The 14101-nt window shown below is 40.5% G+C and overlaps 1 protein-coding gene across 2 annotated transcripts; it reads right to left on the reverse strand.

The window, feature by feature from the left end:
* Positions 1-2184: 2184 nt before the first annotated feature.
* FBXO43 (F-box protein 43) lies at positions 2185-11925 on the reverse strand. Of its 2 annotated transcripts, none has more exons than XM_040696368.2 (6): positions 11218-11925; positions 11014-11092; positions 5852-7338; positions 4900-5002; positions 3883-4068; positions 2185-3795 (listed from the first exon to the last, which is right to left on the reverse strand). In XM_040696368.2, exons 3-6 carry the CDS (start codon positions 7315-7317, stop codon positions 3547-3549), a joined length of 2004 nt encoding a protein of 667 aa, XP_040552302.1. In that variant the 5' UTR covers positions 7318-7338; positions 11014-11092; positions 11218-11925; the 3' UTR covers positions 2185-3546. The 2 variants fall into 2 exon arrangements, with proteins under 2 accessions (XP_040552302.1, XP_025003830.2); XM_025148062.3 differs by having other exon boundaries at positions 11214-11925.
* Positions 11926-14101: the final 2176 nt, after the last annotated feature.

Consider the following 14101-nt stretch of genomic DNA (forward strand, 5'->3'; position numbering starts at 1 on the left):
GTCTCTGAGGAATGAATGATCAGAGACTTCAGTCATTTCAATTTCCCTCTCACAGACTACTTGAAATTTATGGTTGCTGCCCTGAAATAGAGATTTATGAGGTATAACTGCTGAAGCAAGGCCTGTCAGCAGCAAATGGCCATTTCTAAGAATTCTTTTTCAGAATTTAAACCCACAGCTTCAGCTCAAATCATCACCTTCAGAAATCTAAACACAGTTGTACTGACATCCTTTGTAGGCAAATTGCTCCTCCCACTGCAGAACATGCCTGTCTGAAGAGAAATGGGAATGGCAAAAATGAGTTTTTCAGCAGTATATAAATTATATTACACATTAATTTTAGCCTCATTAAGCATGTCTTTCAGAGTGAAAGATAGTTCACTCCTTGTCAGTAGTAAGAAAAAATTCTGGAGCTGGAGAATAGGCAAAACATTTCAGGAAACTCCTGACCATTATCATCTTATTGCTTCCACCTAAGGACCACATTTGCATCCTTTTTCTCTATGCTGGAAAGGAGTGTTAGCACATGACAAACCTTAGTCATTAAAGCTGCAGCAGTACTGAGCAAATACCAGCATAAGGACTCTAAGAATTAATTCAGCCAAGTAGGAAAAAAGATAATGGGCATGAAACCCTAAACATCCTGAAACTATTTTACTTTACAAAGTAAGAAGCTATGTTCTCCTCCGCTGTTCTATTCAACTTTGGACTTTTATAGTTCAATGGTACCTGACAGAGACTAATGTAGGAATACGGTTTACGTATAAAGAAAAATATATGTTAATAGGACATCGAGAATTTACTTCCACTCTCCTACCCTGAAGACTTCGTATGCGTCAACAATTTCTTTCACCCAAACTGCTAGAGGCTACTAGGTAATTATAACAGGCTTTCTGGTCCACAAACATCCTCTAACCACATAGTAAGTATATCACTATCATATTTCTCCCTTGTGTCAAGGCATAAATATAATTTAAAAAAATTAATAAATCATTGTGGAGAGAGAGGAGCATTACCCTTAGAACAGAAGTAGCAAGGAACTCATTTCACCTGAACACAGAGCACTGTAATATTCATTATAAACCTAATTAAACAAGAGGCACTTGATTCAAGGAGAGATTTTCAAGAAAGATTCAAGGAAGGAAAGAAAAAATTAAACATCCTAAAACAGTAAAAAAAAGAAATTAAAATTGTGAAATATGATTCAAGTAATTTTTCCTTACAGTCTATTACTTCTTGGATGGATGCTATGGATGTCAAAGATACCACTTTCAAAAACAACTACAGGCCATACCAGAAACAAATTACTAGCCCTATTTTCACTGAATTATTCGGATTTAGCAAATGCAGACTCTTAGTACAAATTCACATATATCTTTTCGGACTTCATTCCTCTAAGTGAAAGCATACTTAACAAGTCATTCTTAAACCAAGCTCCTATATGACTTTCTACCCAAAAGTGGATGATTGAAACAGGCGCACCTGGTACAGAACTTCTTTGAGAAAAGCTGCATTTTCAGCTCCAGGCTCAATCCTCATGTATTTCTGGATTAGACTGTAAGACTTCGTACCAGAATAGTGAGCTAAATCTCCTCACCACCTGTGATAAATGTATCCTTGAAATCGGTAGGAAAATTAAGGGTCCATTCTTTCTCCTCTTCTTTTCGCTAGAGACCAAGTGCAATAAGTACTTAGCAAAGCAAGATGTAGCAATGGATTCATAGCAGTATGACACACTCGTTCTGCATTGCAGTTACTACCATCCCCGATTTTACTTCATAGCTTGATGACAAGTAACAGTGCTAATCAATCCCACATGAGGTTATTACAAAGTTACACACTATACGCCCTAGAAATTTCGTCTTCTTATCAGTTTAACTTTTAACAGAAACTAGTAAAAATGTATGAAATATACACATTTAGCTACTGTATATCTAAAAATGAAAAATTAACCAATCTAATTAACTTTCAAATGGACTTGGCACACAAATTTCAAAACAAAGAAAAAACAAATACTAAATGAATCAAACAATTTATCTATTTGCCCATTTGCTGTTGCATTCTCTGCAATGACTTACCATTCGTCCCAAACCAAAACTGCACGGAGAGAATTTTTCTAGCTTGCACCAAAAAGTGCAATAGTTAGAAATGAGAAATAGGAAGTTATATCTTTAGAACATCCTTAAGTTAGCTATATTGGTGCATTTCTCCTAAATATCAACAGATAATATAGAAGGAAAAAAGTCTGAAGTTGCAATTCATAATTTTTAAATTATAAAAGGATATAGGAATTAATATGAGACAACTGTGAGACAATATAAGAAAAAGTATGCATCTTATAACTTACTTGAAAGCCCATTTTGTCAAGCTATCTTTTAAATACAGCCCAGTGCTAAGGCTTACCTACAAATGCACACAGTGAAGTTAAAGTCTCAAACAACATATGGTGTGGGAAAAAAAAAAAAGAAAAAAGATAGGAATGAGGGGAAGGAGGAAACCGCTGACTACAAACACCCTGAAAGAGGCTTATGGCTTATGATAAAAAATATCTCCATGAAGATGGAGTAGTAACTATCGAGTATCCAAGTAGAAAAACATCAACTGGGGAAGTAAACTGAGATTGTATCTCCATCAGGTAAGTAGTACTGTCTTCTGCTGTCAGCATTCATTCAAATTTTGTCTGGGAGGAAGACTGAATTATTTGTCTGCAAAGGGTCATATATTTAGCTCAAGTATGAAAATCAGTGAATTCTCTTTATTAAGTCTAAAAATGGAGAAAGGATAATTTCTATCCTTTAATTCAAGCAAAAATATGAATATGACCAGTATCTGGAAGCTGAAGTAATACCTCACTAAGTACATAGCCTAAGTTTACAACAACAGAATGATACAGCATCTTTTTTAGATATGTGATATACGCTGTGTCACCTGCAGTTTTCAAGTAAAGAAAAAACCATAAAAAACAGCAGAATCAATCATCAATGGAGCAACACCTTGATTTAGATTACTCTTCTACTGCCTTGCACTATGGAGTCTAAAAACAACAGAATTACTATTCTAATTATGCAAACAAAGTTCAGACAACTAATACATTCTTTTTGAGGTATCACCATTTATATAGGTAGAAGTACTTCTATCATATGAACTTTAATGTACAACTTCTAAAGTAACTATTTTAAGAATAGTGAACAATAAATAAATTTCCAAAAATGTTCTTTAAAAAACATTTTCTTTAATTTGTCATTAAGACAAGAATTGCATTTTTAAACACCTATGAGATGCTGTAAGCTAGATATTGAAAACCACATTTAAGATACTTTATTGAATAATTAAGATGTTAGTAAGTGCTTAGCTACTATATGACAGGTAAAACAAAATGTTTTAAAATATTCGCTTTTTTCAAAAAGGAAAATACACTGAATTAAGATATATACATGTGAAGTTATCTTGATAAGCAAAACTACATCAAATTAGACTTCCAAGATGTCAGTACGTAGGAAGAAAGGAAAAAGGAATGAAATGTAAGGACTTGAATGCCTTACAAATTTAGAGTCTTTTTAAATTTCTTTTGCTTTGGGCACTTCCTGGAGGAGCATCTTTTTTGTTCTTCTGTTTTGCTGATAAACTATTACATTCCTTAGACCCATGGAAAGCATGCAGACATAAGACACAGAACTCAAACGCACAGGCCTCTCTGCTACATAGCCCCCATTTCTTTACCAACTGATACTTTGCAGGATATTGACATCTTGGACAGGGTTTTAGAGCTTCATCAGTGAATAGAGTTTTAGCAACCTGTAGAAAAAGGAGGGAGAGAAAAGTTAGTTCTCATAATTGAGAATTTTCTTAGAACTGAAAGGGATTAATTTCTTGGCTACCTACTTTCATGTATTCTTCCTGTCTACTGGTTGTCTGGGGAACAGAATTGCATCTCCTGGGCGTAAGTTCAGTGTAAGAGGGCGGTGTTTGCAGTACAGGAGTTCTGGCTTGAGCTTGAACTGGCCTTAGAGCAGATCTGTTGAGAACATTAAGTCTTGTGGCAGCATCTTCAGCTTTCAATAAGTATTCCTGTAATAGTTGATAATTATAAGGGGGGGAGATGAGTAAATCAGAGCTTTATTTACTTTAGAGTTTTAAGCTACGTTTTCGCTACTTAAGTTTTCCCCTTGCAACAACACATTAGAAACAGAATACGTATGGTGCATGTATTTCCATTAAACAGTTGTATTTAGTAAGGAGACAAGATAGGAACCACAAGAAACAAAGTCCTGTGAGCAAGGTAAACAAGCCAACAGCCTTTTGCACCTGATCACCCTCTATTGGTCCTCATGTTTCTGAAACAGAATGCATCTCAATAGCAATCACATATCTACTAAACATAAATTTTGCCACAGCTAAAGCAATATTATGCTGAAGCATTGTGTGCTGAAGATGTATATTTATATTAATAATACATTTAATTTCTAGAAACCTCTTCAGAACCATCTGTATCTCCCTCTGATGGGCACAAGTGTACCACGAAGAATCTAAGATACTAGCAGTTCTGAAAAATAACCGGGAAGTAGCACAGAATTCTAACTGACTGTAGACTAGAGTGAAATGAGAAATACCATGTTATAGGGGCATTAGAAGGTATTTTAAAGATCCCAAGCTAGAATCACTTGATGAAAATATGCTCAGGAGCACAGGGGGAAGGAAATCACATGGTCTAAACACTAGTACTCAAACTAGGACCAGATGAAAAGCAATAAAATCAAAGTAACAACATTCTCATGTTAGCATGCTAGAACTGCTGCTATCAGCTACCTTTAAAAAGTTTACTGCCCCCTGTGTCTCAAATACTTTAACACATGGAAAAAAAAAAAACACTGAAAACATTACCTTTGAGACAAACCTTACCTCAGCTTCTTCTTTCAGCTGTTTTATGTATGACTTTCTCCTCCTATCTGCACTTTTATCTTGTACAATGATTTCACGCCAGTTTTTGCTTACTTTCCAAATGCTGGAACAAATGAATGAAAAATTATCCACTCCCACAATTCTTCAGAGTATGACAGAAAACAGTATACGGACCTTGTTAAGATTTTCACATGATTTCACATACAATTTTTGTCATTTTATAGACTACTGCTATATACTACAGAATACCACTGCATTGTCATAAAACAAACTTCACATGTTCTGCACCATTACACAGAACACATAGAAGAATCTAGTGAATAACTGTAGTATGAACAGCACAGCACATCTTTGGCTTGCCATATTAAATGTTTCTTCCCATGTAAGCCACTTAATTTTGCTCCTCAACTTATATTTCTAAGCATTAAGTATGCTGAAAATATCTATGCCCTGATATTTCTACCTATTCCTTTTGTAAAACACGTGACATTCTTGATTTCTTTGAATAAAGTGACAACTTCTATTGATTTCAAACAAATCCAGAACATTAAGCAATATTCTTTGAGTTCTTAAGTCTTTGTGCTTAGAAATAACTGAGGAAACTAAATATGCAAGAAAAATGATTGGGAAACTTATAATAAGAATAACTGACTTTCTAGGTTTGAAAAAAAAATGTTTATTTTAAAACTTAGAAGTAGTGTGATAGTTTTAAGTCTGTTAATCTCCCCTTTTATTTTTCCCCTCTAATTCTCATATACAAAGTATTATTAGAACTATATGGAAATAGCCACTTGATTACTTGTGACAAACCCCTTTTAATTTCCACTAGATTACACAAAAAATATATTGACATTTCCCATTATTCCAGAAATCACCCTTATTTATTCACAGAAACATTTTCAGAGTTTCATGGGATAGAGAGAAAAGGCAGGAGAACAGCAGCAGTACCTACCTGCATAGACTTTCCACTGTCAAAGCATCTAAAACAATAGCAAGAACATGTTTCAAATTTCTGTATTTTAATTCAGTTAAAATATCTAATTTTTCAAGGCCCATTTTCTTGCCAATAAGTCCAGCAAGAACATGTTCTAATGCAATTATTTGTGTTCCATCAGTATTCTTCGATACTTGATTTTTGTCTGATCTTTGTCTTTGCAAGCAAATTTCGTGGACTACTTGCAGAGCTGGAGTTCTTGAGAGATCTCCATAATTTACAGTTGAGTCTTCACTCATCTGTTCCTTTAAAACTAATCCATGGTCTTCTGTGACAAACCTTCTTCCTTCCGCTAATGTATGTGCTGAATTAGGACTGCCATGATGGTCTTCTGTCTCCGACTGCGAGCCCTGTTCCCGAAGAGTTGACAACCTTCTCACTCGTTCAATTTTTCTTGCCTTTTTTTTAATATCCAGAATTTTGGAACCTTCTTTGCGTTTTCGAAAGCTCTCTTGAAAAGAACCCTCGTGGTCAGACAACGAGTCTCCTGATTTGTCCAGTTGAAGTGAATTATATCCGCTATCCTCAGGTGTTGAAATATTTGAGTAACTTGTCAGCTTAACAGAGGGATTGTTTCCGTCGCACAGTTCAAAGTTAAAGTTCTCTACAAGACTATCAACAGAAGTCAGGATCTTGCTATCATTGGCCTCAGGTAGCACACTGAAAGTAGGAGTCTGAAGCAACCCTTCACTAACACTCACAAGGACACTCTCACTGAATTCATTAGTGTTACTAGCAGTAACTTCCTTACCCTCAATTGGAGAAAAACATTCTGTTTCCAGCAATGAGGGATCCTTACATTTGGACTCATCTAGTGTAGAAGTCCTTTGTTGTGAAAAGGATAGTCGCCGTTTCGAGCAATTGGGACTAGAGCCCTCAGTTTCTGCAGCGCTACCTCTTAGGGTGTTGCAACTTTCATCTTTCAAAGAGTCTGAAGCAGTTTGTGACAGTTTTTCTTCAGAGCTCAGAACAGAAGAGAATAGTTTTTTCCTGCTGCTCCCTGAAGAACTAACTTGTTTTTCACAGCTTCCCACAGCTGCACCAGCCTTAGATAAAAGCAGCCTCCTGCGTAAGGAGAAGCCTTTTCTACCCGCTTTCGGAGTTTCAAAAAAATATGTACTCTTATTTGCTTCTCTTCTCTCTGATAAGGAGATAGAATTCATTTCATTTTCAATAGATGACACTGAACAGAGGTCGTTTGGATGAATATGGTCAGAGTGTTCTTGTAGCAAAGATGAACTTGTTGCTCTCAGTGTTTCTTTATATTCTGCATCAGGATCTTTTAATGACTCGTTGCATCTGCTGTCCAGAAACACTGAAGTGGAACGATTGTCTTTAAAACTGGAGCATTTAAAACTGCTGCTGGGAGACGTTAACCTATTTCTTTGAATAATATTGCACGTTACTGAATGACTATCTGACATCTTCTGCTTCGCACTTTAACTCTGTAAACGAAGACAGCAGTGTTATTTCTGAAACAAACAATGAAAGTAGTCACTAAAAGACACGCAGAATAGTAAAAAAAAAAAGCCATGTGTAAATCTACCAATACATGTTAAAAAAGTATTTTCATTGGTCTTAATAGAAACAGTGCTTATACGTGAGTACAAAGATAAGCTACAGTCAAGGATGTTGCTAGAATGATCAGCTTACAATGCATAGTATATCATGAGACAAAATCATACTTTTAGCTCGCTACCTAATCTGCCAATTTTCATCCAAGGAAAAATGCTTTAAATAAGCGACACAGTAGCAAGAATCCCACTTATGCTGAAATCGCAGACAAAGCTTCCCCCTCATTCCAACAGCATCGGATTTTTGTTATTGTTTTTTAATCAGCGTTATGTTATCGGTTCATGAAATCACTAACAGTAGCTCTCAAAAACCAGCAGGAGGTCTGATAATAGATTAATTAGTGTGAAAATGCCTTTTATATATATAAAAAAAGAATGAGACAATTAGTTGTGAAGACACAAGTCTAGAGTTCTCCCTATTGTTTAGCTCCCACAGTACTCAAATGGAATAAAATTTGACCTCCAGATACAAAACAGGCAACGTATTCTCATCTGCCTTAATATTTAAATGCTATTTTGTAAAGGTATGTGTTTTCACACAGCACCGTGGATAAACTAAGTGTTCTGAAGATTTACATTTTGGAAATTGTCTATTGATTATCTATACATCTCTCACAACGTACATAGAAAGTTCAACATAAACTTAGCAAGCACAAAAGTTTTCAAGAGCTACTATATGTTCTCCCCACATCCAAAAATAAATAGTTGATGCATGCATTTAGGTAATAATTGTAAGAATACAGAATGATTGATTTTTGCCATCCAGTAATGTGGAGTTTCTTTACCTTACCCCAAATAGCAATAGGCTGCTGCTTTATACACACAAGATACAACAGACATAAAGGAACAACGCTATTATGAGGGTTGTTCTCACAGGAAGAAAAAAAAAAACCAGGAGTCTCAAAGTTTGAAGTGGCGGATTTCAGTGGGGTGTTACTGGCCTCGAGAATTGGTCCCTTGGAACAAAAATCTGGAATTCATCACTGAAGTTTTAGACCAGACAAAACTGGAATTTTTAAAGGTGGCTTAAACAACAAACATTAAGATATTACTGCATTATTAACAGCACTGACCTAGTCAGGACCTAAGCCACCAAATACAGCTGAGGCAAACCCAAACTCTTAGGGAAAGAAGGGGGGAAGAAATAATCCTGTGATGATCTAGGGTCAATTTTTGACCTATGATGAAGGCACTCTGTAGCATCATTGCAATATAGAACACATTTTCATAGAATCACCGAAGTTGGAAAAGATCTCTCAGATCATCCAGTCCAACCATCCACCTACCACCAGTATTTCACCACTAAACCATGTCTCTTAGTACAACATCTGTTCATTTCTTGAACACTTCCAGGGATGGTGACCCAACCACCACCCTGGGCAGCCCGTTTCAGCACCTGATCACCCTTTCAGAGAAAAAAATTTTTCCTAATAGCAAATTTTCAAGCACAGCTTGAGATCATTTCCTCTAGTCCTATTGCTAGCAACAAGGAAGAATAGGCTAACACCCACCTCGCCACAACCTCCTTTCAGGCAGTTGTAGAGAACAATGAGGTGTCCCCAGAGCCTCCTCCTCTCCAGAGTGAACAATCCCAGTTCCCTCAGCCGCTCCCCATAAGACTTGTGCTGCAGATCCCTCACAGCTTTGTTGCCCTTCTCTGGACACCCTGCAGGACTTCAGTGTCTTTCTTGTAGTGAGGGGCACAAAACAGAGCACAGTACTCAAGGTACAGCCTCACCAGTGCTGAGTAGAGAGAAAAACACCTTCCTGGTCCTTCTGGCAACACTGTTTCTTATATAAGCCAGGATGCTATTGGTTTTCTTGGCTACCTGGGCACACCACCACTGGCTCATGCTCAGACAAGTGTCAACTAACACCCCAAGGCCCATTTCCTCTACACAGCCTTCCAGCCATTTTGTTTTGTTGTCTACAGAGAGCAGATTGCAATATCAGTCCAGAGGACCACAACACTTGAGAACAGACTGTGAGAACCTGACATAAAGGTCTGTGGAACCAGACTGATAACAGTATAAAATGAGATAGATTTAAAACAAAGAATGAACTTAAGTGAAAAGAATTTTTGCAGAAATTAGAAAAGACAGACAAGTTTAGCCTGGTTCCTTTTCCTTTCCCATATACCTCTACGAGGACATTATTTTCACCTTGCTCTAGTCCCTCACCTTTGCACTTGCTTTTCCTCATTGCTTTTTACTCATTTCTTGGATACAGACAAGCTATACACTCATTCAACAAAATGAGAATGGAGGAAATTTGAAATACTACAACACAAAGTATTTATTTTGTTTTTAAGTAGCATAAAATCGCACGGAAAAAAAAAAAGGTTTTTTACTGTTATTGGGGTGATCAGAACAGCAGACTGAAAGAAAAAGCAGTGTTGAAACCTTAAGCAAAAGTGCAAACTACAATGTCAGTGAGACAACGTCCAGCAGGAGGAGCCTCTGAGCTTCCTATATTGATTTTGCTTTTTTTTTTTTTTTTGTCTGAAAAATTACAGGGAAGCCACTGCAATATGGACAGAGCAGACAGTATCAATTTACAATTCTTTACAATAGACCCAAGTTTGCACCTCAGTTTTTCATAAACATTTTCCTCCCAGGATGTATTACTTCTTAAAGTTAAGGTTTAATTAAACACTAGGTCTCGTTTTACAGATCTGTAGTACCAAAAGGACAGCCTTTCTGATCTGCTGGACATATCCCATTATAGAATGGCATGCTATTTGTATTCATAAAAGCTATCTAGTAAAACTTTTTAAAGACTTGTTTACCGTTTTATAAGGCACTCTCATCAGGATGAACATTTGATTCACTAGCTTTGATGTATAAAACCAAGTCTTTCCTACTTGAGGATCTTGAACTAATCGCTGGAAGTGTTAGGCTCCTTTTAGGCACTGGGAAACAGATAAGCTAGGAAGAACAGACTGGCCACATAGCAAGGACATATCAAGCCTGTTACAGAGGAAGGAATGAAAGGCATATCTGCCCTTTCAATTTCCCTAATACCTTTATTCAATTCTGTAGTTTTCAAATTGGCCCACAAGCCAACAGCAAACTTTCTGGCACTTTTCAGAACAAAGAATTTCATGTTCAGAGATCCAAACTCAAGTAAGGACTGCATTTGGACACTAGACTTAGAATAATATCTGACACAACTAGGCTTAAAAAACATTCTAAAAAGGAGGAGGAAAGAATGCTGTTTACTAGAAGGCAATGTAAATTGCACCTATACCACAGACGTGAGTTCTAGAATGGAGTTACCCCGATTTTGACTCTAACTTACATTCCTTGGTAATGCACACTGTACAAACCCACCTCTAACAAAATGTTTTCTGTCCTTATTTGCCATCCTGTTAACTGAACAGATAAAGGTGAAGCTTTGGTGATACAGAGCTACTTCATCAGCTATTTGAATAGAAATCACACTTGCAATAAAAATGACTTTATCTGAAATCTCTGCTCTTTGAGCTCCCAGATCTAACACCATCAATATCTTTGTTCAATTTTTTGTCAGATGGGGTTAACTTACCCTAATTTGTGAAGCAATTGGAGATCCTCCACAGCAAATGTATTGAACGCAAAGTACTATTTAATCCCTTACCGACAACCTAAAGTGAGACGGGGCACGAGTAGAAAAGAGAGAGGTACAAAAGAAACGTTACCACGAAGTGGGATGACAGCTGAGAAAGTTTCCCCTCGGTCTACGCGTGCTTTCACTGTGACACCCACCTACCAGCGATGAGGATAACTGATGCTACCTAGGGAGCAGTGTCGGGGTGAGGGGGTTCTCTCAGTCACCTGGGCTGCTGGACACGAACACACAGCTTCACCGCCTTATCTAGAACACCGCTGGGTAGAGGAAACCGACCCCACAGGCCCCCACCACCGAGAGCAGCCGGGGAGGTCGGCGGGGCTCCCTGAGGAGACGAAGGGCGAGGCTGCCCTCCCTCCCAGCCAGCTGGCTGGGGAAGGCGGGGATCCTGCCGCCTCCACAGCTCGCCGCCCGGCTTCGGGGCCCGTTGCCCTTAGTGAAAAGCTGCTTCGCTTCTCTCCACCCACACCGGCTCCTCGCGTGCGGCCGCAGCCGCTTTCCCTCGCTTGGGTTTGAACTGCCCGCCTTTACCAACCGCTCCACGCTGCCCCCCAGGGGAGCGGCTCAGCCCTAAGGCGAGGGCAGGGCGAGGGGCGGCCTGAGAAGCACTGCCTCTAGGGATAAGGACGGCACCAGCTGGGCTCCTCGTTCTCTTCGCACTTTATACTCCAAGTCCGCGGCTCCCGCCGCTCCCAGCTCTCTATTAAGCGCCCCGTGCCGCCCCTCTGCCCGTTCCGTTCTGCTGTCCCTCTCAGGAGCCGGGGTGAGGCGTTCCCGCTGCTCAGAGCCGCTCAGCTCTGTGGGGCGGGCGGGAGGCACCTCCAACGGGTAGCCCGAGCCTTCACAGATGGAGCGTTATCTGCACCAGGAGCTTTAAGCCTGAGTTACAAGTGTGCTAATTAATTCATGTCAATTAGCTTATTTGTACCCGACAGCTCAGGAGCTAGATAATCATACAGAACTTCTGTTTTCCTTTCCACGCTTACAGCTTTCTTCCTCCACCAGCAACAGTGTGAGATGAAACAGACTTTAAATCGTTGGGTGTAGCTCCGACAGTAACGCCTTCACCCAGGGCAGAAAGCCGGAGGCTTTCCGTGGTAACTAAGGCTGGGCGGGCGGGCTCCATCCTCCCGCGGCGCCTCGGGGCTGAGCAGCGGCGCCGTGAGGCGGGCAGTGGGCAGCGCGCGTTGCAGAGCCTTCGCTGCCCAGAGGGGTGAAACGGGGCGCCTTCGTGTACGGGTTATGCGACCGGAGGGTACCTGTAACGGGTAAAAAGATTAAAGCTTTAGCGATGTTTCCCCGTTCCATTTTAGAATGAGGGTTGAAGAGTTCCGAAATGGAATCCAGGATTTCCCAAAGTGCTTTCTGTAGCAGTTTCACGTGAATCGGAAGAATTCCTCTTTTACGTATTCACGGAGGAAATGGCCCCTTCTGCGAGGCCGAGCAGCATTTAAGAGCATATACCAAACGGCCTTTGAGGACCGGTGTTTATCAGCCCATCGGAACGGGCTGCACCCCGAAGGAGGCGGCGTGAAGCACAAACGGAGAAACTAACGGACGTTTAAAGACCGCCGCCACGAACCGAGGGAACAGTTAAATGATGGATATAATCAAGCGATTGCATGATTTCCTTGAGACGATCGGCTTTTTCATGGCGTATAATTAGCAAGTATGTTTTAAAGCATCATCTCGTCTCTTCGATCACTTCGTCAAACCCGTTTTAAAATACAAAACGAGTGCGGGGGAACACTTGGCTCCATTCACTAACTGAAATGTTTGGTTACTTCTGGAGTGTTAATTACTTTGTGGCCATCACCAGAGGAAGGGAGCGTTGCGGTCTTTTATTGCTCCCGGCAGCAGCTCCCACCTCCGAGGACCGCAGCGGAGGACCCGGGGCAAAGAGCATCACTGCCACGCACGTCCCGTTTTTCTTGCACCTGCTTTATTCTGGCACTCAGAAGTTAGATTTAGCCTTATTTTCGCACAGCAGCATGACAAAGCCGGTGAGCCGCCTAGAAGTCGTTAGTACGTTTGTTATTAATTTTAAAATGCAAAATGCAAAATGAGGAAAACCGCGAGTATTTATTGTCCCTCGAGTTTATTCCACATGACTTACAGCTTATCCACGAAGGTGATTTGCTACTATGAGAGAATCAAAGTATAACTGATAAAACCTTATCGTTTCCTCAGGAGACAATTCTTATTCGACGTTCGGAAAGAGGCATTTCCTTACATCAGAGGGATTCTTGAATGATGAACTCGTTTAAATCGGCGTATTTACAAAACGGTGTTTGTTAAACGTTTGCCAGGCATAAAGCAGAATTGTTACGGGCTTGAGGACGTGTGATTGCTCGCACAGGACGCCTGCGGAGCACCCAGCACTTACCCAGCGGCGGGGCTGAGCCGGTGACCAACAGAGCAGCCGCTATGGCCGCAATGCGGTCCGCGCTATTTCGGTTCAGCGCGCACTGCAATCGCCAAAATGTGACTTCTTTTCATAATACGATCCTACAGATAGTATTTATATACAGCACCGCGGCTTGTCAGCTTGTTTCAATGCGGGAATATACGGCACAGCCTACGGGGTACCGAGATTTAGTTGGTAGTCGTGTATCTTAGATAAAGCGTTTCTAAGCACGAAAAGGACGTCGAGGTAAAACTCCTCGGCCGTAAAACCCCGCACTCGTATGACGAGACTCGTGGCAGGATTTCAGCTAAACACGCAGCTGTCTGCTTTCTCTGTAGGACACAGACGAGCTCTCGTAGGAAAGGTCTGCGCCCCGGGGGCGCACAGCTCCCTCATGCATAACCCCCGACCTACAGCGCCCATATGGTGGCCTAGGATCATTCTCCTATGGGTCCCTCCTCTCTCAGTGCCGGTTCGGGGCTACCAGCGCCAGGCTCAGCTCACTAGCCCTTCCAGCCCTCACTCCGCTGAGGCTCCGTGAGCCGCTAACGCTGTAAGCCCGCCACAGCGCGTACGGACGTCGGCGCAGGCCCCGCCCCTCCGGCTCTGCGTAGTGAC

This window comes from Gallus gallus, chromosome 2, assembly GCF_016699485.2.
Source record: "Gallus gallus isolate bGalGal1 chromosome 2, bGalGal1.mat.broiler.GRCg7b, whole genome shotgun sequence".
Taxonomy (NCBI): Eukaryota; Metazoa; Chordata; class Aves; order Galliformes; family Phasianidae; genus Gallus; species Gallus gallus.

Coding starts and splice junctions, on each gene's coding strand:
- FBXO43 (XM_040696368.2), bottom strand. CDS start 7,317: ATGTCAGATAGTCATTCAGTAACGTGCAATATTATTCAAAGAAATAGG. Junction 4,069..4,899: donor AGCTGAAAGAAGAAGCTGAG/GTAAGGTTTGTC, acceptor CAACTATTACAG/GAATACTTATTGAAAGCTGA. Junction 3,796..3,882: donor GACAGGAAGAATACATGAAA/GTAGGTAGCCAA, acceptor CTTTTTCTACAG/GTTGCTAAAACTCTATTCAC.